The following is a 25,127-nucleotide window of genomic DNA, read 5'->3' as shown; positions in this document are numbered from 1 at the left end:
TAACTCTTCCACCATCATTTCACTCATGAGCCACTGCCACATTCCCTGTGCTCTTCCCTCTCCTGTCTTGACCCCTTTTCCTTCACCCCTCTGCTGTGTAGCACAGATCTATGGTCAGCTTGCTAGTTTTGTCATTTTCCTGACTCTGTTCAGTTTCCCTATGTTCCACCTAGAAGTGAAACTACCCAGTATTTTTTTCCTTCTGACTTATTTCGCTTCTAATGCCTTCCAGCTCCATTCATGTTGCTGCAAATGGTACAACTTTATCCTTTTAAATTGCTGAGTAGTATTCCATTGTGTATTTGTGTGTATATACACATTCACACCACATCTTCTTTATCCATTCATCTGTTTTGGGGTACTTAGGTTGTTTCCATATTTTAGCTATTGTAAATAGCACTGTAATAAACACAGGATCACAAGTTTCCTTTCAGACTAGTGTTTTTTTAGTAGATTCCTAGGAGTGGTAGATCCATATTTAGTGTTTGGAGTAACCTCTACACAGCTTTCCATAGTGGTGTGCATTCCCACAAGCAATGAGGGATTTCTCTACATCCTTGTCAGTATTTGTTGTTCCTAGTTTTTTGCTTTTGTTTTTTAAAAAGTTTTTTTTAAATACCTATTTATTTATGCATACAAGTATTGGGGTACAGGCCAGAAGTGCTGGGGTGGTGAGAGGCTTCACCAGAGACAGTGGGGAGCAGGACAGGCAGACAGATGAAGTACACTGATGAGGGGAGCAGCGGGGGGGTCAGGAGAGGCCTGCTGCGCCATGTGGGTCACCTCCCTGGCAGGGATCTACCTTGCACAGAAGCAGCCAAGGCTAGCTTTGCAATGCTTTCTTTAACCCACTGCACCACTAGGGAGGGCCCTGTTTCTAGTTTTTTTAAATGTGGGCCATTCTCACTGGTATGAGATGGCGTCTCATTGTGGTTTTGATTGGAAATTAGTAATATGTGTTCATATGTCTGTGGCTATTTGCATTTCTTCTTTGGAGAAATATCTTTTTAGCTCTTCTGCCCATTTTTTGACCTGGTTGTTTGCTTTGTTTTTGTTGAGCTTTGATATCCATATCTTACCAGTTGCATGGTGTGCAAATTTTCCCTCTCATTCAATAGGATTTCTCTTTTGTTTTGGTTATTGTTTATTTTGCTGTACAGAAGCTTTTTGGTTTGATGTAGTCCCAGCTATTTATCTTCACTTTGTTTTCTCTGCTTCTGGAGACGCACCCTCAAAAATATTTTCAAGGTGTAGTACATCATGGAGTGTTTTGCCTATATTTTCTTCTATATATTTTATGGTGACCGGTCTTACATTCTTTTATTAATTTTGTGTGAGATAGTAGTGTAGATTCACTCTTTTATATGTGGTGGTTCAGTTTTTCCAGCACCATTTATTGAAAAAGTTATCCTTTGCCAGTGTATATTCTCTTCTCCTTCATTGTCAATTAGCTAGCCATATGTATGGCTTATTCTAGACTTTCAGTTAGATTCCACTGGTGTGTGTTTCTGTTTTGTCCCAGTACCACACTGTTTTTATTATGGTGGCTTTGTAGTTCAGTTTGAAGTCTGGTTGTATAATGCCTCTGGTTCTTTTCCCTTTTAGTCAGGAAAGCTCTGCTATTCTGCTTTTTGTGATTACATATGAAGTTTGGCACTATTTGTTCCCAAGTAATGATAATTTTACTTCTTTTCCAGTTTGGGTTCCTTGTCGGTCTTTCTCTCCTAGTTACTCTAGCTAGGACTTCTAGTATTATATTGAAAAGCAGTGGTGAGATTGGACATCGTTATCTTGTTTCAGATCTTTAAGGGAAAACTCAGTTTTTCACCATTAAGAATGATGTTAGGGGTCCTCCCTGGTGGTACAACAAGTTAGGATGCAGCACTGCAAGCTGACCACAGCTGCTTCAGTGTGAGTTCCATCCCCTACTCCAGAGGTGACCCACATGGTGCAGCAGATCTCTTCTGACCCGCCTGCTGCTCCCCTCAGCAGTGTACTTCATTGATCTGCCTGTTTTGCTCCCTACTCTGTCTCTGGTGAAACCTTTTACCACTCCTGCACTTCTGGCTTGTATCCCAGTTCTGTATGAATAAATAAACAAATCTTTTTTATTTTTTTAGATTTATTTAATTATGTATACAGAACTGGGGTACAGGTGTGGTAGGTGAGAGGATTCACCAGAAACAGAGTGGGGAGCAGTGGGCAGGTCAGGAGAGGTCTGCCACACCATGTGGGTCAGTTCCCTGGTGGGGGATCGATCATGTGCTGCAGTGGCTTGGAAGAGCTTCATAATGTGGTGCTTTAACCCGTTGTACCACCAGGGAGAGCCTAATAAATAAATCTTTTTTTAAAAAAAAAAAAAAGAAGGATGTTAGATGTGAAAACAGAGAGAGGGGCCAGAGACACTTAAGGGTGGTGGCCAAGGCTGAGGAGCTGGGTCAGACTGAAGGACCAGGGACCTGAATGAGTAGCGTTAGCAGTAGCCTGAGGGGGATAAATTCTAATGGAAGACTTCCATTTGGTGATTTGATCAGTGCAAGTAAAATTAAGAAATAATGAATGTAGAAAATAAGAAGATAATGAATGTAAAACCCATAGGTCTGGATAATTGAAGTGACACTTCTCTGGCAAAAACAAAGGACTGGGTTTGAGGAAATAAAAAATGAAATAAATGGAAACTGGATTTCAGCATCCTCCATTAATGAAGCGGGAATAAATCCAAGGCAAAAAAGGCAGCTATGGAAAAAGACATTTTGGACTCTGGCAGAAGCTATTAAGCCAGTGATAATGGTAGCGAAGACTTTAGAAGTGGAGAGACAGGGGATATCTGCTGCACCAAGGGGTCAGCTCCCTGGCCAGGGATCGAACTTGTGCTGCAGTGGCTGATGACAGCTTCATAGTACTGTGCTTTAACCTCTTGTACCACCAGAGAGACCCTGCAGCTGTTATATATCTATATCTATATCACACACATTATATATATATACATATATATAAATATAATATATATTATGTAATATATATTATACATATAAAATATATATAATTAAATGCATATTATATATATATTTAAATATTTATTTATTTATGCATACAGAACTGGGGTAGAAGCCAGAAGTGTGAGGAGTGAGAGGATTCATGAGTGATAAAAGTGGGGAGCAGAACTTACTGACATACACTGCTAAAGGGGGCAGTGGGTGGCCCAGGAGAGGTCTGCCCCGCCATGTGAGTCACCTCTTTGGCCAGGAATTGAACTTGTATTGCAGTGGCTGTGGATAGCTTCATAGTGATGTGCTCTAACCTTCTGCACTACCAGAGAGGGCCCAGCTGTTACATTTTAGAGGGGAAATTTTTTTCCTTGCTATCTGTTCGATTCTTGGCCAGGAAAGTGATCCATATGGCAATGTAGACCTCTCCTGTCCTGCCTGCTGCTCTCTTCAGCAGTGTATTTCAGTAGATCTGCCTGTGTCTGGTAAATCCTCTCACTTTCCGCACCTCTGGCCTATATATCAATTCGTGTATGCATAAATAAATCTTTAAAAATAATTGAAAGATAACAGCTGCCGTACTCTAATGGCCTAATCTCCCGAGTTGAGTAAAAGCTATTAATCCCCAACAATCAATGTATACTAATTTTTAGAGGCTGAAATTCAATACAACATTTCAAAGAAGGGCTCCAAACTCAGTTATTTCTTCTACATAAGGATAAATGCATGTAGGTAGGGTCTGAATGTACTTCCTGTCTAAACTAGTAGTGACCTAATCAGAAAAGAATGTATGCAAATGAAGCAAGTGTGAAGATGGTAATAACCTCTGAATTAAAAAAATTTGAATATTCAAATTACATACATTAAAAAATAACTATTGTAGAAACAACAGAAGATGATTAGTGTATTAACTCATTCTTATACAAATATTTGAGTAATGGTACTACATATCAATCATTGAATAATATAGCTATTGAGTAAGACAGGAAAAAGTTCCTCTCTCATGGAGCTTCCACTCTTGTGAAGTATGTGTATAACAAAATTGGTAATTTATTAGGAATAACTTTTAATAGGTTAATACATAGTTAAATATAAAACAGCATAAGCGGATATAAAGGAGTTTACTTTAGATAGAAATTTGACCAAGTGAGATTTATCTACAAATAGAGCCCTGATGAAGTAAGAGGACTATATAGCACAGTATAGAAAAATCCATAATGGTAAGTCTGAATTGTCAAAAATATTACAATTATATTACATCATAATTTTTTATATTTAGTGGAAACTTAAAGAGTTCAAGCCCTTAATTTTTGCAGTAGTGTGATCCACTCTAAAGAAACATTATAGTAGAACTGTGACTAAATCCATCAATGAGTATCATTCTGTTTTAGGGGGAACTTAAGTAATAACTTTTACAAACAGTTAAAGGAAAATGGCTAAAATCTAAAAGCTGCTACATTTTAAAAAGGCTAAATTCACTGTGAGATGCTAATATAAAACACTATCTTTAAACATGGGGGCAAGGCATTATTATAAAGATTTAGTTATTTCAGAACAGCATGGGATAAGTTTATCAGACCTGAAAGTTTCAAGCTGACTGAAGAATCTTTGAAAACAAGTTTAGTGAACATTTTTAGTAAGCCTCACTTCATAAAGTTTTTCTATGAGAGTGCAGTAGTGTTTATATGTGTTTCACTTAGTCCACTTTATCATCTAAATATGATATCTTTAAGTTTCATAACTACATTTAAAGTAGGGTATTAATTATATTACATAATTTGTTGTACAGTGATAAAATTTATTATGTGAAAAGGTTGAGAAAATCTGGTTTATGGAAAAAAAATTATTCACAAGAGAGTCATAGTAACTGAAAGAGTTGGACTAAGAGATAGGAAGCACAAAAATATTTGATTGAGTTCTCCCCCTAGTGGAACTTGAAAATGACCCAAGACATTTCCAGGACTAAGGATAATCTGTTAAGGTTGAGAAAAGGAGTTTCAGGTTTTAACAAAAGATCTATTTATGGATCTTAATAGAAGGAAAGTTGAATGATAAAAATATCTACTGAAAACACATTTACTAAATGTGTTAATAGCAAGTTAGTCAAGAAGAACTGAATATGCAGAAATACCTCAAAAGCAGAGAACTAGGAGGTTAAAAAAATTGAGCAATTTATGAAGAACTAGTAGCATGTAGAATGAAATTTTGAAAAGTGTAGGCACGTATAAACAAGGTAGGGAGTGAGGATGGGGAGGCAACAGATGTAAGATTAGAAATGTAGGTTTAGGGAATAATTACATTTTATGCTGAGGTGGTTTAACTGGTTTGGTAGCAAAAGGTAGTCAAAAGTTTTGTTTTAGAAAGAAAACACTGGTAGTTCTGTGGAAAAGCTGAGGCTGGAAAAAAGGAAACATGATAAAAAGTTACTATAAATGCTCTGGTAAGAACATGGGGCAGATTGATTAAGGGAGCGGTGGGGAATAGAAATGCTTTGAAGATTTCAAGAAAAAAAATTATTTAAATGACTGAAATTACCTTTGATTTAGTTTTAAATTTACTCAGGCATTTTATCTTTTGAAGGTAGTGAAGAGTTGGACAATAAAGTTTAGTCTGTATGAATTATGAAGAGTTACCTGAAACAAATTCTATAAGAGTAGGTTATATATGAAAAATATAAGTTAGATATTAAGTAGCATAAGCACCCTGATATAATTTTACATCTCCTGAAAATTTATATACACTTTATATACATTCTTAGTATACAGCAGAGGATAAGAAGTTTCTACTATATGGACCAATCTGACAAGAGGTGTTACCATTGATCAAGACTTGATATAAAAAATAAGGAAAACATTTTGAATAGAATAGGAACATCTGATTTTAAATATGAATTTGAAGTATCTGTATAACTTTCAAGTAAAGCTAGTAGCCATTAAAACAGAAGTTTAAAAGACAGAAGTTTAAAAACAACTAAAAAACCAAACAAAAGTCACAGAGTAGAAGTAGACATCTGTAAAACATAATATCAATATGTAAAAATACACATTTCCATAAGAAAAAGACAGACAACAGATGAAATATACACAAAAGACATTAATTGGCACTTTACAAAAAAAGGAAATCCAAAAGGGCAACCTAATTAGTAATCAAGTAAATGGAAACTAAAACCAGGATGATTATTACTACAGACCCAGAAGACTAGCACCAATTAAAACATTCTGACACCACCAAGTGTTGGGGAGGATGTGTTAAAAACAAGAACTTTCAGATGATGCTGCTGGAAGTTTAAAAGGTACAGCACTTCGGAAAATACAGATTTGTATGACTTAGTCATTCCACACCTTGGTAAACATGGTAGATATACTTGTGTATATGTGGTCCATGGAATGCACAGATTATTCATAATCACAGCATTGTTAATAATAGCCCCAATCTGGAAATTCCCAAAGGACTACTTTTAACAGAATGGATAAATATACTGTGACATATTCATAGGTGGAACATCGGCAACAAAAATGATGACTTTATTTTAAAATTTATTTACTTGTGCACACAGAACTGGCGTACAGGCCAAAGGTGCAGGGGCGGAAAAAGGACTCACCAAAGACAGAATAGGGAGCAGAACAGGCAGAATGATGAAGTACACTGCTGAGGGGGAGCAGTGGGAGAGATAGGAGAGGTCTGCCGCACCATGTGGGTCCCTGCCCAGGGACCTAACTTGCACTGAAGTGGCTATCGTCAGCTCCACAGTGCTGAACTTTCACCTGTTGCACCATTAGGGAGGACCCAATGATGACTTCTTAAAAAATAGCTGAAGAGACAAGACATATTCAATAGTACTCTGTACAAAATTCAGAAACAGAAAACTAAAATATATGGAAAAGAGATGCAAGATAATACAATTATAAGGAAAACCAAAGGAGTGACTAATATATAATCCAGGATAAAGGGAGTAGGATGTGACTAGGCAGATTTCTGGGGAAATACCTGACCTAAGTGACGGTTATATGGGTAATGTGTACACACGTGAGCTATATGATAGAGCTTTGTTTTATGAACCTCTCTGTTATCCCATACTGTCTGAAAGGTTAAAAATATATAGTGATTTTGGGAAACATGCCAGGCTGTAGATAAACTAGTATTCACTGTTATAAAGATGACTCCTGAAGCCATGTAAATGAGAATTTTCATTTCAGTACAGATTTTAAAAAGCCCAAAACTTGGAAGTTTCAAAAGAATACAAAAACATTCAGAATGGATAAAGGAAACTGAAAACAAAATTTAAACAAGAAAGAAGGCAGGCAAAAATGAGTGATAATAGGAAAGCCACAGAAGAGAATGCTAAGAAAATATTCGAAAGTGACAGCTCAAGGATAAATAGTGAAAAAGTACCAATGAATCTGGTAGAAAAAAAATCACAGAACCATTCTGTAATCAGTGGCTGAAGCCAAAGATTGTTGCAGGCAGTGCCCCCTGGAGGGGGTTGCTGGTAAGGACAGATAGCCCCACAGAAAATGCTAAAATGTGTTGCATTTTAGGGTGGAGTGACTGATAAAGGGACTAAACTGTCACAGATTATTTGGTGTTGGGGATACAGTGTGAGCTTTCAGCATTTAGGATTCTGCATTTTCAGATCTTCAGCGTTTTCAGCTCTTCAGCGATTTCAGGGTCAGTGATTTCAGGCCCCAAAGTGTCAATCTTCCAGAAGACTGTTGTAGACCTCTGAATGAATGTAGACAGGCCTCCAGCAGCCAACCTCACAGAGGAAAAATTCAGGGGCTTTGCATTTAGCTGAGCAACTGAACCTGTTCCCAGTTCTGCTGCTGTTCCAACCTGGAAAAGACCCAGAGCAGGCATCTTGCTGAGCTGCATGAGTATGGCCGTTTGTTGGGTTGTTCAGCTGTTGAGCTTGTTTAGTGTCAATTGTCTGGTGCTGTGCTGGGGCATCTCAGCACCTCTGGGAGCATCTCATGTTGTGTCTTCTGTTGTCTTCATGAGTATAGCCTGGGTGCCACGTGCTCTAGCTCCACAGTGGCAGGAAGATGTCATCTCGGGCACATGGCCTATTATTCAGAAGAGTTCTGTGCCCTGTGGCCAGTTCTGTGTCTCTGCCCTCAGTGGTGGGAAGACACCATCTTAGCTGTATTTGTTTAGGACCTGAAAACTTTGGGTGAGGCAAACGGCCATTTCTGGCCCCAGTAACTGTTTTTTCCTGGTTTGTTAGATAATCCCATTATTGTTGTTCTCTAAAGCTGAGTAGCTGTGCAATTGTCACATGTGGGTGAAGAACTCAGACAGTGATTGATAAACAATTTGGGCAGCTTTAGAGATCCTTGCTGCCCTGTATCAATTCCAGTGATCATTTAATCAGGAGTCATTTGATGTTAATACACTGCTATTGATAAGAAAATTTTCATGTATTTTCTATTCTTCATGCTCAGTATATCAACAAAATGATATGTTGTTATATTTCTTTTAAAACAAAACATGCCACACTACTAGGTTTTTCACTTAATATTTCAGAGTCAACAAAAAGAATTTATTTAAATCTTATTACTTTAGGTGGAAAATGAAGAGAAATGGTAAAACTATGCTTTTCTTGACTTAGAGAAGTATAGGCTAAAACTGGAATTGCATAGCCTGCATGATTTAACGAGCCAGTTACAAATACATAATTCATTTGGCTCAATTTCACTAATTATTAGAAAGTACAAATCAAAACCATAATGAAGTACCTTAATACACCCATTAGGGTTGCCTTTGATTATAAAAAAGAACACACAAAATTAACATGTGTTTGTCAACTGTACATTGTTTTCAGGAATGTAAAGTGGTTCCGCTACCTTGAGTCATTCCTCAAAAAGTAAACATAAAATTACTATATAACCCAGCAATTTGACTTCAAAGAAATGAAAGCAGAGACTCAAACAGATATTTGGACACCCATGTTCAAAGTAACATTATTTAACAGGCAAAAGGTGGGCATGTCCCTCAGTGAGTGAATGAATAAACAACGGTAATCTTTGTGTATAAGAAATATTATTCAGTCCTACAAAGGAAGACAATTCTGACAATATTAAAACATGAATGGACCTTGAAGACATTACGCTAAGTGAAACAAGTCAGTTATAAGAAGTATATAATGTATGATTTTACTTCTATGAGGTATCAAGACTAGACAAATTCAGAGACAAAGTAGAACAGTGGTTTCCAGAGACTGGAAGAAGAGGCAATGGAGTTGTTTAATGGATATAGAGAGTTTCAGGTTTGTAATATAAAACCAGTTATGGAGTCTGTTTATATAATAATGTGAAACATTTCACATCACAGAATTTTACACTCTAAAGTGGTAACATTTATGTATATATGTATTTTACTATAAGGAATCACAGTTATTAGGAAGAAGCCATAAATCACTGTTCAGATGCAGACAGGAGGAAAACTGCTGTGTTTTTTTATACGTGTTGCATTATTTTCATACAGTACCTGGATTTCAAGCTCTGCAATGTGCTGCTGTAGTTCAGCAACAGCAGCTATGCTATCTGCTTCCCGAAGTCTCACAGCCATCACTTCTTCTTTGTTCTAGCGTGGCAACCAAAATAAAACAAACACACACTATATGAGAAAATCAAGCCAATAGTATGGTAAGTCAATAATAAGACAAAAAATATACATAATGTTCTTCAAATTTAGAAAATGACATAGGGACCCACGGTTACATGAGAGAAAGAAGTCACTAGCTCCTCAGTTACTGACATAAGAAGGTACAGAATAGCACCCCATCTTTAAATATTAGAGAAATACTACTCATACAAACATTGCGTAAGATATTAAAGACTTTATTAAAGTTGGTATGGACTGAACAAAAATTATTCACAACTTGAACACTCTAGAAAATAAGACAACAGATCAACAGGGAATATAGATATTTAAAAAGTATGTTAGCTACATAATACATATATTTTTTTCAATTTAAATTTAGATTTATTTCTGGTGGGAGGTAGGTGTGGGTGGGGACCGTGGGGAGCGGTGACCAGCTACATAATATTAAGAACTTATTCTTCTAGGTAGTAAATGTTAATGAATATTTACATTATAATACAAAGGAGAATAATAAAAATTAGATTGTATCATAATTCTAACTTCAGGAAAACATACTTTTCAATTCTACTACCTCAAGATTTCACAATGGAAAACTCCAAAACCATATTTTTTTACATCAATGCTAAATAAAGGTGATCCAGAAAAAACAATATATGAAGCAAATGTTAGAGAAACGTGGTTTATTTAAAAACATCCGCTCTTCCATTAACTTCAGTTGGAATTGCATAACTTAGCACAGAAATGAGCAGCAGTATGATCCCAGGAGAAATGTACCTTGATAGTATTACAGTATTAAAGTTCTAAAAAACACTAAATTTAGTAGAAATGCAATAATTAAATGCTTAAATAAAATTTATATTAATTCTTATATCGCAGATAGGATACTAGTAATTCACTTTAAAATACTGCTTGCTTGAAATATACTGCCAATTTGCATGGAACCATAATACATGGTCTCTGTACCTAGTGATGTGTATGTTTAACAGTCAGTGCTCAGGTGTAGGGTATGTGTGTATATTCACATGTGTGTGTATGTATAAATGTGCCCATGCATAAGTTTATCATATATTTTAATATAAACTGACATAGAGGATGCATAGTATACAATATGCAAACAATAACATAATATTCATTATTGTAAATTCTATAATATATATTCTCAGAGAATGTTTCCACTGGTTTTTGCCAAACTCTTGTATGCAGGGCTACCAATAGCTAAAACTGAGGAATAAATGAAGTTAGACATGACCTTTGGTTGATGATTTTAGTTTATGTTAAAGATAAAATTAAATGAAGAAGACTTAGAATTTCACTCATTTGTCAATGATGTGAACAAGTGTTTTGCTGATTGTGACCACAGTAATCAAATACTGGAAGAAAATTTCCTAAATATTTTAAACTATTCACAATGTAAAGGCTGATGATATAACAACCTTTGAAGCCTTAATCTGCAATAACAATCTAGAGCAGCCATCTACAACTTTTCCTTAAAAGGCCGATACCATAGACGCGATCACAGAACTCTGCGACAGGTGTGTGAAAGTGGCCACAGACAATACATACATGAATGAGTAAGGCTGTATTCCACTAACACTTTACAATAACACAGCCAGGCAGGTTTGTGCTATGGGATGTTATCTTTCAAAACTGGTTCAGGCAACCAGTAAGACAATAAATCAAACCTTGATTTGTAATCTGACCATTTAAATGGTATAAATATTCCTTTCACACTACCAACACAGCATGACAGAACCTAGAATTAGGAAGAAAATACACAGCAGCACACTATTATATGGTATTTCCATCTAACAGGTGTAAATAACCTCACACAGATGATAAAATGTAAAAATAATTAGGAAATGATGATGTTTGAGGGTTTATTACCTTTGTTTTATCACAATTTGCTTACTCGTACAATTAAAATTTAATGATTACTTACCAGTTATGTCATAAGAGTCCTGAAAATTGGTTCTTAGAAGCTTTTACTAGTCAGCTCTAACACACCACTGTGTCTACATTTAATAAAATTACCTCATCCTCTCCATTCTTTATTTTAAACACTTCAATGGCACACAGTAGCTTGAGATAATACTCCATGTCTTTATACAGATGCGCAAGGTTCTTTGATTTAGCTCTCAATTTATGTTGCAGTTTCATTTCTCAATCGTATTTCTCACTATACTCCCCTCAAGCTATCAAAAGAATGAATGTCTTTTAGTTCCAGCAAACCTGCTCTTTTTTCTCACTTCTGCTTTTCACACATGGTATTTGCTTTGCCCAGTGAACTCAGCAGCTTTTCCTTGATTAACTGCAACATGGGCTCCAGGTCTCAGCTTAACCATTCTTCATTAGTCCTTCTTGTACGATTAGCCTAACACTAAACTCCCGTTACAGTGTTCTATGTACCTCTTCATTCATCCCATTATTCATATTGCACTGTATATAATTATATGTAATTTAATTTGGTCTTCAATAAGAGAAAGTTCTCTGAGGACAGGATCTCCACCAGTACCAGTATGCATCCATGTGTGAGAGTCATCTATAAATTCTTATCCTTCAGCTTCAGTTAAGCCGTCATATAACTGTGGTCTCATGAAAGACTCTAAATTAGAACCACTTGATGAAGTTAGTCCTGAATTTCTGACTCACAGAAACTCAGGGACATTAGATCTTATTGCTGTTTTAAGCTATTAATTTTAGTTGTTATAGAGAGACAGATAACTAATTCACTTATATTCTACTGATTTTAGTTAACACTGCATATAAATATATTGATCAAATGGAAAAAATAGGGGGCATCAATTTTCTCCTGACTTTTAACTTTCTCTAATCTAATCACCAAGTCGCCTTGGTTCTCTACAAAAACACATCCAGAACTGATCTATTTCTCTAGTACTGCTGCCGATACTTAAGCCCAAGGTAGCATCTTTGTCCTGTGCTATTACCTGAGGTTCTCGTATCAAATCTATCTCCAATGTCACCTCAAATTCGTCTCCATACACAGAAGCATTTGTGACTTTTTAAAAAAACTGCATTAATTGCAATAAACAATATGTTCCAATAAATGTTTAAAATAGCTTCTAAAACTAAAGATATTTGCATAGCCTCAAGATATTGCCCCTAAAATATTTATTACTTTTGCAATGGTGCTAGCCTATGTCCACAAACTCTTTGACATTCTTCTCTTAAGGAGGTGTAGTTTAATATCCCTGACCCCCTTGGACTATAGTCTAGACTTAGTAACTTGACTGTGATAAACAGAGTAAGAGGAAAATACCTCTATAGTGGAGAAAGCTGGCAGATGCCAACTAGACCAAATGACTTAAGCTTAACACTAGAAAACTAAGACATAGCAACATATTGGGCCCTCCTGATAGGATGTGCTGAAAAGACACTAATCCCTTCAATCTTTTCTTAAATACGTAACCTTTTGTTTAGTCATGACAAAATACCAGACAATCCCAAGTTGAAAGATACTCTACAAAATACCTGAGCAGTATTCTTTAATAATTAAGCTAGTGAAAGACAAGGCACAGAAAACTGTCACAGATCAGAGAAGACTGAGACAGTACAGGGGAATCTGAATGAAGTCTACAGCTCAGTAACATAATTGTACCCATACCCATGTCTTTAATAATGATACATGCGCCATGATTATAGATGTTTAACATTAAGAGTAGCTAATTAAAGGTTATATGGACTTTTCTGCATAGAAAGGAAATTTCTATTGAATAGGAGAAAGGAAATCCACTGAATAGAAGAAAACATATGCAAATTATGTCTGATAATGGGTTAGCATAACAAATATATGGAGAGCTCATAGCTCAACAGCAAAGAAAAACAAACAATCCAATTAAAAAATGGGAAGATCCGGGACATTTTCCCAAAAAACAACATATAGATGGTAAACAGGTGCATGAAATGATAATCACTATCACTAAACATTAGGGTAATGCAAATCAAAACTACAAGATAACACCTCACATCTGTCAGAATGATTATTATGAAAAAACCAAGAAAGAAGAAATGTTAATGAGGATGTGGAGAAAGGTTGGTAATGGAACTGGTATGGTATGGTCACTATGAAAACAGTATTGAGCCTTCTCAAAAATTTAGAAACGGATCTACCATATGATCCATCTGTTCCACTTCTGGGTATTTATCCAAAGAAAACAAGCACTACCTTAAAAAGATATAGGGACCCCACCTTTACTGCAACAATATTTACAACTGCCAAGATATGGAAACAAGAATCAATTACAGGATGAATGGATAAAGGATGTGTGGTACATATACCCAATGTACTATTATTATTCAGCTATAAAAGAGAATGACATCTTGCCATTTGAAATACTTTTGTATCTGCAGAATAGTGGATGGACATTGAAGGCATTATGCATTATGAAACTAAGTCAGGGAAAGACAACAATTACTGTATTATCTCACTTAGGTGTAGAATCTAACAAAAAAAAAACACAAAAGGAAGAAAGAAAAACCCAAGTTCATGGATACAGAGAACAGACTGCTGGCTGCCAGAGGCAGTGGGTGAAACAGGAAAAGGATATCAAAAAGTACAAAGTTCCAGTTATAAATTTCATATTTCAAAGTTGTTAAGAGAGTAAATCTTAAAATATCATCACAAGAAAACAATCTGTAACTGTGCATGATGACAACTGTTAACTAGACTTTTGTGCTGTTTTATTCTGTAATATATACAATATCAAATCATTATACTATACACCTGAAATAAAGTCTGAAGTCAATTATATACTAACTTTTTAAAAAGGTCTAAGGGGAAAAATAAAAATAGAAACTCTGCATTATCTTTTCCACTATTCTGTAAACATAAAAGTATTTAAAATAAACAGTGAAAAACAAAATCATAAACATAAAAGTATTTAAAATAAACAGTGAAAAACAAAATCAGATGCCAATATACAAAACAGAGAAACAAGCCTGTCATGTTGCTGCTTCTTAAAATCTTTCAGCAGTCACTCAGCCCTGAAGAGTAAAGTGCAAACCCATTGCCATGGGTTGTAAGAATCTCTATGGTAAGAAGTAGAGTACTACCCTACCTCCCTGGCTTTATTTACTTCATTCATCCTTTCCTTACATATGAGACTCAGCGGTCCAAATCCTTTCCTTCTTTGGGGACTTGCACTCTGGCTTATCTGCTTAAAAGAAATTCTAAAAGGACAAGACAGAAAGTAATAATAAAAGCAGTTACTTGGGAGAAATAATAGTGGGAACATGTCATATGGTCAAGAAAAGAATGAGATAAAAAGGACCAATGGTGAGACTACTGCTTTTATTTATATTCAGTTAAAAAAAAAAATCAAAGTAGGAACTCTCCTGCCTGCTGGTGGGAATGCAAGCTAGCACAACCATTATGGAAAACTATTTGGAGATACCTCAAACTGCTAAAAATGGAGCTTCCATATGACCCAGCAATCCCACTCCTAGGAATCTATCCAAAAGACAAAAAACACTGATTCAAAAAGATACCTGCACCCCATGTTTATTGCTGCTTTACTTACAACTGGAAAGACATGGAAACAGCCCAAATGCCCAGAAGTGGATGACTGGATTAAAAAGATGTGGTACATATACACAATGGAATATTACTCAGCAACTCATATATATAATATATGCCTTTTGCAGCAACATGGATGGAGCTGGAAAAGATCATGCTTAGTGAAATAAGCTAAAACAAAAAGGAAAAATACTGGATGGTTTCACTCATAGCAGGAATATAAAGGACCAGGCGAGAAAATAATAATAGTAATGAACAGTTATATACCAGAGACATTTTATGGGGGTGGAATGGGGAATTGGATCAAAAACAGTGGGGAGAAGGAAATGCACTGGACTATGGTGATGGCACATGGGTGATTTGGTGATGGGAAACCCAAGGGGATTGCAACTCAGGTGGAAAAAGGCACAAAATGATGTAAAAATAAACTATTTAAAAAAAATTAACATAGGAAAATTAAATATTTAAGTTCATAGAAAAAAATCAAAGTATTATGAAAAATGTGTATATATTAAGCTACTAAAATGTATATTAAATATAAGCAACAGGTTTCTTTCTTCCTCTTCCCTTCTGATCATTAGTCCAGATTTGCAAAATATTATAATCAAAGTAAACTTTGATTGACCTTTCTCATTTAACACTATTTATTATACAATTTTACAAATTTGTATAAGAATCAATAATATACTATTTCTCATGGACTTATATGTATCTGTGCAAAACTATAGAATACACAAAATTTTTCAAATTTAGGTTTACAGAGGAAATTCCACATTCTCATTACTAACATCCTGGGGGCCATGTATACTTTGGAATTTTAGATTTCAGGCATATACAGCGAGAGTAACTTATCCATTAGTATTATCCAGCAGGACCTGAGGCAGCATCAATGATGAAACAGCATGCTTAACATAAGGAAGTAGAGAGGAGTACTTTAAAAATTGAAAGTAGTCATATTTTAATTCAAATCAGGTTTTGCTTCCAAATAAACTGGCATGAAATTTATGAAAAAAATGTTTAGGCTCAGAGTGTTAGGATTTTCTTTGGTGCATCACAGATTTATACTACTTCATCTTTAAGTATAGAAAGTCAAATTCAGTTGTTGAGAGATGATAATGTTAATAGTAAAAATGATACCTTGACATTTTACATGAATGAAAAACACAATAAAGATTAATAATTACTTTATAATCATATAAGATAAATGAAAATAATGGACTGGCTTTAATTGTGTTTAATTAAGGACTAGATTTTTCAACAATATCTGGTTTGTTTTCGAATTTCTGCAACATAACAAGGTAAAATACTTATACTATCAAAATGTAACAGGTGGTAGGGTGACACTTAACATACTTGTCATTCTTGCAGTCCGCAAAAGGCATTACAATGAATTGATATAGCTTAAACTCGGGGAGATATCAGAGTCAGCTTCTGTAACATACTATACAGAGGAATTAATGAAGTTAAAAATTAAATAAAATCTCATATCAATTCTTAACAATCCCTAAAATTCTTGTTTATTATCCCATTATGTAGCAACATTCAAAGAAAACAATGATTTTCATCAGCAAACTCCCCAAATATTTATTTCCAAAGAACACTTCATTTTGATTAAATGGTCTAAAGCCTTTGAAGAGCAATATTAAATCCAGCAACAGTGTTATCAAGATATGTTTAAGGAAAATTTACACTAACAATGAAAACATGGATCAAATTTAGTTCTTAATAAAATCAGGCAATACACACAACATAGCATCACCAAAAATCAGATATTAGTATGACAAACCAAACTAATAAAACCTCATCTCATTTCATTTTTAAAATAGTATAGTCATATTCCATTAAGAGGAACAACTCCTAAGTTGATATAAATTTCAGTACTGCCTACAGATTTCTGTCAGTGTAAATTATAACAGCCATGCATATTTATTAGGATGTAATTTCATCTCTGGATTTCAGTGACACTGATAAACCACTCAAGCTTCACTCTTGGTTTTTAATGACACCAGAACAAGTTGATGGAATTACAGCTTTATATGTGCCATTGAAAGTCTTATTTCTTATCATAGAATAAATAAGGCTGGAGTCTTTAAATGGCGTCATTTCTACTATCTCATCATGGAAAGATAAATGTCTAAATCCCTAACTTGTCTTCAGTGATACATTCTAGTGCTCAGACTACAGTCATTCCTTTAGTTACTTCTCTCACACATAGCCCCCCTCACCTTCCAACCCACAGCCTCTTCTCTTTGTCTCCCCACAATTATACTATAAATTTCAGGGGAAACTGTACATGCATTCAAATGCTTTTTTTCATGCTTTATGAATCCAAGTAATTCATACAAAAAGAAAAATAAGTGATTAAAATAATGGGAAATTAGACAGTTTACCCTATGCATTGCAGGCCCACATTATTTTCTACTCCATCCAGAAAACATACAAAAAACACCACAGAATGCCCACAAATACAGGGCCAATCAAAGCTGAGCTGCTCTAACCTTTCTAAGTGCTCGTCTTTGGCTGAGACATTAAAAACTTCAGTAAAACTCTTTAAATTCTGAATTTTGTTATTTATATTTTTATTCTCTCTAATTTTATTGCTATAACATTGGTTTACTATGTATTTTAGGAGTATGGTTTCAAAAAAAGCTTTGATTTTAAAGAGACACGGGTTAAAAGAAAGAAATGTAGAAATATCAACTTAATTTCCTGCACTGGCACTTGCCCAAGTGGTTGGAAATGAGGTTTCCTGCTTGAAATCTACCTGGGAACACTGTGAGCTAACTCTGAAAGGTGCCATAATAGCAAGCTCAAGAAAAGGGGGAGTTAGAAAACTGTCCCTTTTAATCTGGTTTTAAGATGACACGACTATGACAAAACAAACAAAATCATGTGTTAAAAAAAACATGAAGTAGCTAGTTGACATATTTACCTTGCACTCAATCTCTGCTTGTTTGCGTTTTGCTTCACTTAACTGAGTAAGCAGTCCTTTGTTCTGTGCAGAAAGGTACTGCACCTTCTCCTGTAGACTGATCACCTCTTGTTCTGCTCTTCGAAGATGGTTACTATTGATTTGGTTCTAATAATTAAAAACATAAATACTTAGACTATAGATAACAGACCTGGGGAAAAAAAAACCATAAATTGCTAGCTACCCATTCTGACCCTCAGCAACTATTAAAAAAAAAGAAAGTATGTCAATTTCATTCAACAAACAAATAAATAAAAACGGAAATTGTTTTAAAAATCAAGTCATCCAAAGGAATACTTAAGGTCCATATTGGAAAGCTCCACTTCTGCTTAAATTATAATTTATAAAATGAACATCTATAAATTATAAAGATGTTTATGTAGAAGTTTAAATATTAATTTCAAAATAGACAACGTTGTTACAAAGTGAGAACACACAGGAATATGACCAATGTAATTCCTCTTTGAAATTCTCAAAAGAAAGCACAGGCTGACTGAAAGGTGCATCACCATTTACCAGATTCTGAATTCCCTGATGTATCATACGCCATGAAATGTGTAGGCTTACCACAGTTTATTTTTATGTAGCATGGACTGCTTTTGAATTCTCACTTGCTACTTGATGATTAAGTGAACTGGTATATCAGTGAGTATTTCCTCATTTTAAAATTGTTAAGATAAGGCCCTGCCAGGTGGCACAGAGGGTTAGGACGCAGCACTGCAAGTTAGCACGGCCACTTCAGTGCGAGTTTGATCCCCGGCCACACCGAGCATGGCAGACCTCTCGTATCTCCCCTCTCCTGTCTCCCCGCTGCGCCCCTCAGCGTGTACTTCTCAGTTGGTCTGTTCTGCTCCCCTGTCTCTGGTGAAGCCTCTCACCGTCCCTACACCTCTGGCTTGTCCTCCAGTCCTGCATGCATAAATCAATAAATCTTAAAAAAAATTGTAAAGATAAAAATCAAACCAATCACAAATCCTAGATGTCTGACTAGAATTGAGGCTACAAGAGGGGAAGAGGGAGGGAGGAGAGCAGCGAGGGGAGGGGATGTAATAGGATATGGTGGAGAACTACAGTGTGCTAGTGATGGACACAAGGTGGTAGCATATACCTGAAGGGTGTGATCCTATACCGCTCACCAAATGCATACTGGATAATGATCTGTCTCAAGTTTAAAAAAAAAATCTGGATTACTTAATAGATTTAAGGCTCCAAACTTTCTACCACTCAGGTTTCTCCAGATTTTACTTACATTACTTGTTTCACTTTCAATAAATGTTTATTGTTAATATACAAAATTAAGAGTGAACTTTTTAGTACAGTATTCAAATTGCCACTCAGCATCTTTTTACTGTCTTACCTCTTACCACCAATAAAAATAACTACACTTCAGAGGGACCTTCAATATAAGCTGCAAAGAATCCCCACAAATGAACTTCTCTTGATGCCTAAATACAAATCCATGGTCCATAATTACAGGATACATAATAAACAAAGTCCATCAACTGACCATGAGTGAGAAATTGTAGATAAAAAAATGGCAAAAAATGGATTTTTATGAACTGTAGTTAGGAACTTCATATAAAATAACGTTTAAAATTTAGACACAGAGGCCCTCCCTGGTGGCGCAGCAGGTTAAAGCACAGCACTGAGAATCTGAGGCCACTTCCGCATGAGTTCGATTCCCGCCTGCCGCCTGCCCCGGAGGAGACCACATGGCGAGCCAGACCTCTCCTGACCCGCCCGCTGCTCCCCTCAGCAGTGTACTTCGTCGATCTGCCTGTTCTGCTCCCCACTCTGTCTCTGGTGAAGCCTCTCACCGCCCTTGAGCCTCTGGCCTGTACCCCAGTTCTGTATGAATAAATAAATAAATCTTTAAAAAAAAAATTTAGACACAGAAGCAAAAAATAAACAAAGAACATGCTCCCCCCCACCCTCGTTCAATAAGCCTGAAAAATAACCTATTTCTAGAAATACTATAAATTCAATTAAGAGGTCAGACAGGGCCCTCCCTGGTGGCACAATGGGTTAAAGCACAGCACTACGAAGCTCTCTGAAGCCACTGCAGCTCAAGTTTGATCCCTCGCCAGGGAGCTGATCCACATGGCATGGGAGACCTCTCCTGACCCACTGACTGCTCCCCTCAGCAGTGTATTTCAATTAAGCTGCCTATTCTGTTCCCCATTCTGTCTCTGGTGAATCCCCACCCCCACCTCTGGCCTGTACCCAAGTTCTATATGCGTAAATAAATCTTTAAAAAAAAGAGGTAAGACAGGAGATTAGATACCTTGAGGAAATAAGTGCTGCCCCAGAATAGGCTATGACACATTAAAGAAAAAAATATATCTAATAGGGGTTGATGAAACAGAAATGGGAGAGGGGCGAAGGTAAGTTATGACAGTCAAGGAGATAATAATAGGCGAAGAGATAAGGATCTTTGTGATTAAAAATATGTATGAATCCAGGTTAGGAAACACAACTAAAACCATGCAGGACAAATACAAATAAATCCTTGTCAAGAAACATAATAATAAAACACAGAATGTTAAAAAAAATAAAAATAGAAGACACAAATCAATGGGAAAGCCAGCATCTGTGAAGAAAGTAACATAGCCTATAGACATCTCAACAGGAAAACCTTGTAGTGTCTAAAAGGATGAGAGCACATGCAACTAAACTATCACATAAGAATGAAAGAAAAGTACATTTATGTTAAGACAGTGAGAGTTTACAACTCATGGCTGACACCAGAAAGAAGCAGTCCAATAAAAGAATAGAAACAAAATATTACAAAACAGGCAGGCAAATCCAAAAGGGCACTGACTCCATAAAACAACATCATCTAGTAGTTCAGAGGTCTAAAAAATGTATACAAAGGTGTTTAGTAATAATGAGATGTAAGCTTGGAAGAGTATTCAAAATTCTTTTAAGACCCTTATACATTTTGGAAGGACAAGACAGACAGAAGATGGAGATTTTCAGTCAAATAAGCATTTTCAAAGTGTTTTCAGATAATAAACACTAATAGAAGAGAAAAAGAATTAGAAAAGTGATACTAATAGCAAGAAAAAGAAAAATATTAATTAATCTAGTAAAAAACAAGAAAGGGCCCTCCCTGGTGGCGCAGTGGATTAAAGCACAGCACTAAGAAGCTTAAGCCACTTCCGCATGAGATCGAGCCCCGCCTGCCCCGGAAGTGACCACATGGCGGGGCAGACCTCTCCTGACCCGCCCGCTGCTCCCCTCAGCAGTGTACTTCGTCGATCTGCCTGTTCTGCTCCCCACTCTGTCTCTGGTGAAGGCTCTCACCGCCCCTGAGCTTCTGGCCTATATCCCAGTTCTGTATGCGCAAATAAATAAATCTTTAAAAAAAAAACACTAAAAAACAAGAAAGGAGGAAAAACTTAGACTAGAAAGTATAAAATAAAGCTTCATATATATCACAGGGAAAACTTTTTACTTCTGAGTGGAGATATAGTAAGAAAGATCATTGCTCCCACCCTTTCATTTGAAGAAAAAAAGAAAAAACCAGCCCAAATCTAAGTTCATGAACCTAGAGGGCAACCAAATAGTCCAAACTCTGTGGAGCCAAGGGAAGGCTACAGCTGGAAGTTGTTGAGAACAGTTCAGCTGGGGTACAGGCCAGAGGCGCAGGGGCGGTGAGAACATTCAGCAGGACAGAGTGGGGTGCAGAGCAGGCAAACTGAAAAAATGCACTGCTGAGGGGAGCAGCCAGCGTTCAGGTGAGGTCTGCTGCATCATGTGGGTCACCTCCAGGGCAGGGCATACAATTTGCACTTAAGTGCCTGTGGCCAGTTTGCAGTGCTGCATCCTAACCAGTTGGGCCACCAGAGAGGGCCCTGATACAATACTCTTTAGATGAACAATGTAGTATAATACGTTTTTATTTTTCTCACTTTGCTGTGAGATAACTTCATGGATCATCATCAGTTAAATCATTGGTCTGTAAAAACCAATGCCTGGCCCTCCCTGGTGGCGCAGCGGGTTAAAAGCACAGCACTGAGAATCTGAAGCCACTTCCGCATGAGTTCGATTCCCACCTGCCGCCTGCCCCGGAGGAGACCACATGGCGAGCCAGACCTCTCCTGACCCGCCCGCTGCTCCCCTCAGCAGTGTACTTCGTCAATCTGCCTGTTCTGCTCCCCACTCTGTCTCTGGTGAAGCCTCTCACCGTCCCTGAGCCTCTGGCCTGTACCCCAGTTCTGTATGAATAAATAAATAAATCTTAAAAAAAAAAAACAAAAAAAAACCAATGCCTTACAACATTCTTTCAAACAAAATTCATCCAAAAACACAATCATTAGTCAAATTCAATTTAAAACGCAAGTTCCCCAAAATTAAAAAAAAAGAGAAAAAAATCAAAATGCAAATTCCTTAGGAAGACTTTCCCCAAACTACGTAGTTAAAATTTCCCCTCTTATTCTCCAAGGCAATTTCTATGTAAATTCTTCAAATATCTGATTTTTGAATATGTATTTCCCAGTTTTAATGAGATGTAACTGACACATAGCACTGTGTAAGTCTAAGGCGTACAGCATGACTTGACATATATATTGTGAACTGATGACATTTCACAAATTTAGTTAACACATATCTCATATAGTGAATTATATTAAATGTAGTTTGTACATCACAATTTCTTATGTGTATGGTCTTTGGTGCCGCACAGTACTTTGTATTCCCAAGTTCTGTTTGTTGAGCTTGATTCATTCACTTATAATCACTCTGAAATAAATCCTGAACACAGGTTTGAAAACTGTGTATCTTTACTATCTATATTGAGATAAAATTTGATTATAAAAATAATATTTTCCATTATGAAAGCTACAGTTTGACTTTTCATAACTTTACTAATATTTTTAATCACAATGAAAAATATAAATCAATATATATTTTTTCCTAAAGGATTAACATATTTATTTTACCATGTTTAAATTGGGATGGTCATTTGCAAGTAAGTATACAGACTGATACATGAGTTAACTATGCCCTCTACTGACTGAATAAGTATTTTGAAAACCAAACCACATTATAGAGAATATAGATTATGGTTCACACAAATGTACCACATTAAAACCAAGAGTACCTTTATCATACGAGTGGGCTTAATATAAATGACACTGAAAACTTTATTGTTAAGTATATGTAAGATAGAATATGTAATTGTAAAAGGGATGTGAGAAGACACACATATAATTGTGAGATTAATGGTTTAGAGTCCCCACATTACACAGCTTTTGTAAGCATCATTTACTTTATAGCCTAATGAGTGGTACTCAAGCCTGGGCAATTTTGTCCCCCAGGGGACAGTTGGTATTGTGTGGAGACACTTTGGTCATCACAACCTGGAGGGGAGGTTGGGTGTGGTGCACTGGCAACTTATGGATGGGAGTTAGTGATGCTGCTAAATACCCAAAAATACTCAGGCAGTCCCCACAGACAAGAATTACTTGTTCTAAAGTGTTAATGAGTCAAGGTTGAGAAATTTTGCTCAACATGAATATTTCCTCTTAAAATGTGCATCGAGGCAAAAAAGTCACAGTTTTAAACTCTGCTGAATGGGGTCAAGGAAGACATTAAGTCTCTGATATCAAAGAGTGATTTTTTTGTTTTGTTTTAAAGATTTATTTATTTATTCATACAGAACTGGGGTACAGGCCAGAGATGCGGAGGGTGAGAGGATTCACCAGGGACAGAGTTGGGAGCAGAACAGGCAGATCAATGAAGTACACTGCTGAGGGGAGCAGCGGGCGGGTCAGGAGAGGTCTGCCACGCCAAGAGTGATTTTTTTTTAGTCCTTTACCTGGGTTAGAAAATTTCAAGTAGGCTGGTTTCATAGATCTACTTTTCACTTATTTCTAATGCAGGAATGATACCATCTGTGTATAAGCTTTTGATCTGCTAATGTTTTTTAGAGTTATTGGGCTTTCCCATCATACCTGTGTTTCCATTTCCATCATCCTTTGTTTAATTTCTCTTATTTCTGCCTGTGTTTCAGCTTCTCTAAGTCGAATGGTCATCAACTCATCTTGTAACTCATTCACAGCATTTTTCTTAGGCGGATCTTTCCATCTACCAGTAGTACGAGCTAAGTGGCGCTAAAACACAAAAAAATTACATTGCAACAAATATTCCCAGGTAACAAAGAGCTATGTTTTCGGAGTCCTTATTTCAAATTCAGTATTATATAAAGCACTTTTTGTATGTATTTTACTTACTACCCAGAAAATCTGAAAAGTTAGGCACTATTACATTCATTATACAGGTAAAAAAATGGAAATTATGATTAACTTCAGAAAGGTTACATAGCAAAGTAAATGGTAGACTCTGCTACCATTCAATTTTTTTTTCTACATTGTGGATTAATGTAAAGAATACTTACTGTAAATAACACAATTTTTACCCTAATATATTTGTAAGGTATTTTTACATGTTATTGCTAATGAAATCCAAGAAAAGGAGGAAATAGGACCATTTGTGAACTAAGGATAAAGATGCTAAAATAATAAAGAAAATATTAGAAGAGCAATGCTTCAAAATATACATAATTAACGGTCACTTTTGTTTACTTGTTTTTAATTTCCAGTTTATTGCTTACTGATTCTTTTTTTAAAGATTTGTTTATTTATTCATACAGTACCAGGGGATAGGCCAGAGGTGCAGGGGCGGGAGGATTCACCAGAGACAGAGTGGGGAGCAGAAGGGGCCAACTGATGAAGTACACTGCTGAGGGGAGCAGCAGGCAGGTCAGGAGAGGTTTCCCACGCCATGTGGATCACCTCCGGGGCAGGGTATAGAACCTGCATTGAAGTGGCTGCAGCCAGCTTCGCAGTGCTGTACCACCTAGGAGGGCTCTGCTTACTAATACTTTTTTTTTTCTCAGTTTCCTTATTTATTTATTTATTTTATTACAAAGTTTATTTTCACATCATTTTGCACATTTTTTTTTCCATCTCGATTGTAATCCCTGCGGGTTTCCCATCACCAAATTACCCCTGTGCCACCACCATAGTCC

The 25,127-nt window shown here is 36.3% G+C and overlaps 1 protein-coding gene across 5 annotated transcripts in view; it reads right to left on the bottom strand.

Moving 5' to 3' along the window:
* The window catches only part of EVI5 (ecotropic viral integration site 5), a 157,694-nt gene that overhangs the window by 52,074 nt on the left and 80,493 nt on the right, over positions 1-25,127 (bottom strand). For 4 of the 5 annotated variants that reach the window (XM_012730166.1, XM_012730168.1, XM_012730169.1 and 1 more), the window contains exons 16-18: positions 24,052-24,210; positions 18,056-18,202; positions 9,474-9,569 (exon numbers count right to left, since the gene is read on the bottom strand). In XM_012730166.1, coding sequence (XP_012585620.1) covers positions 9,474-9,569; positions 18,056-18,202; positions 24,052-24,210 — 402 coding nt within the window. The remainder of the gene's footprint in view (positions 1-9,473; positions 9,570-18,055; positions 18,203-24,051; positions 24,211-25,127) is intronic. The other variant, XM_012730167.1, reaches the window with a different exon arrangement.

This window comes from Condylura cristata, unplaced genomic scaffold (assembly GCF_000260355.1).
Source record: "Condylura cristata isolate star-nosed mole 26May11 unplaced genomic scaffold, ConCri1.0 scaffold00026, whole genome shotgun sequence".
Lineage (NCBI taxonomy): Eukaryota > Metazoa > Chordata > Mammalia > Eulipotyphla > Talpidae > Condylura > Condylura cristata.
The sequence above is the reverse complement of the archived record's forward strand: the minus strand, read 5'-3'. Positions and strand labels throughout refer to the sequence as shown.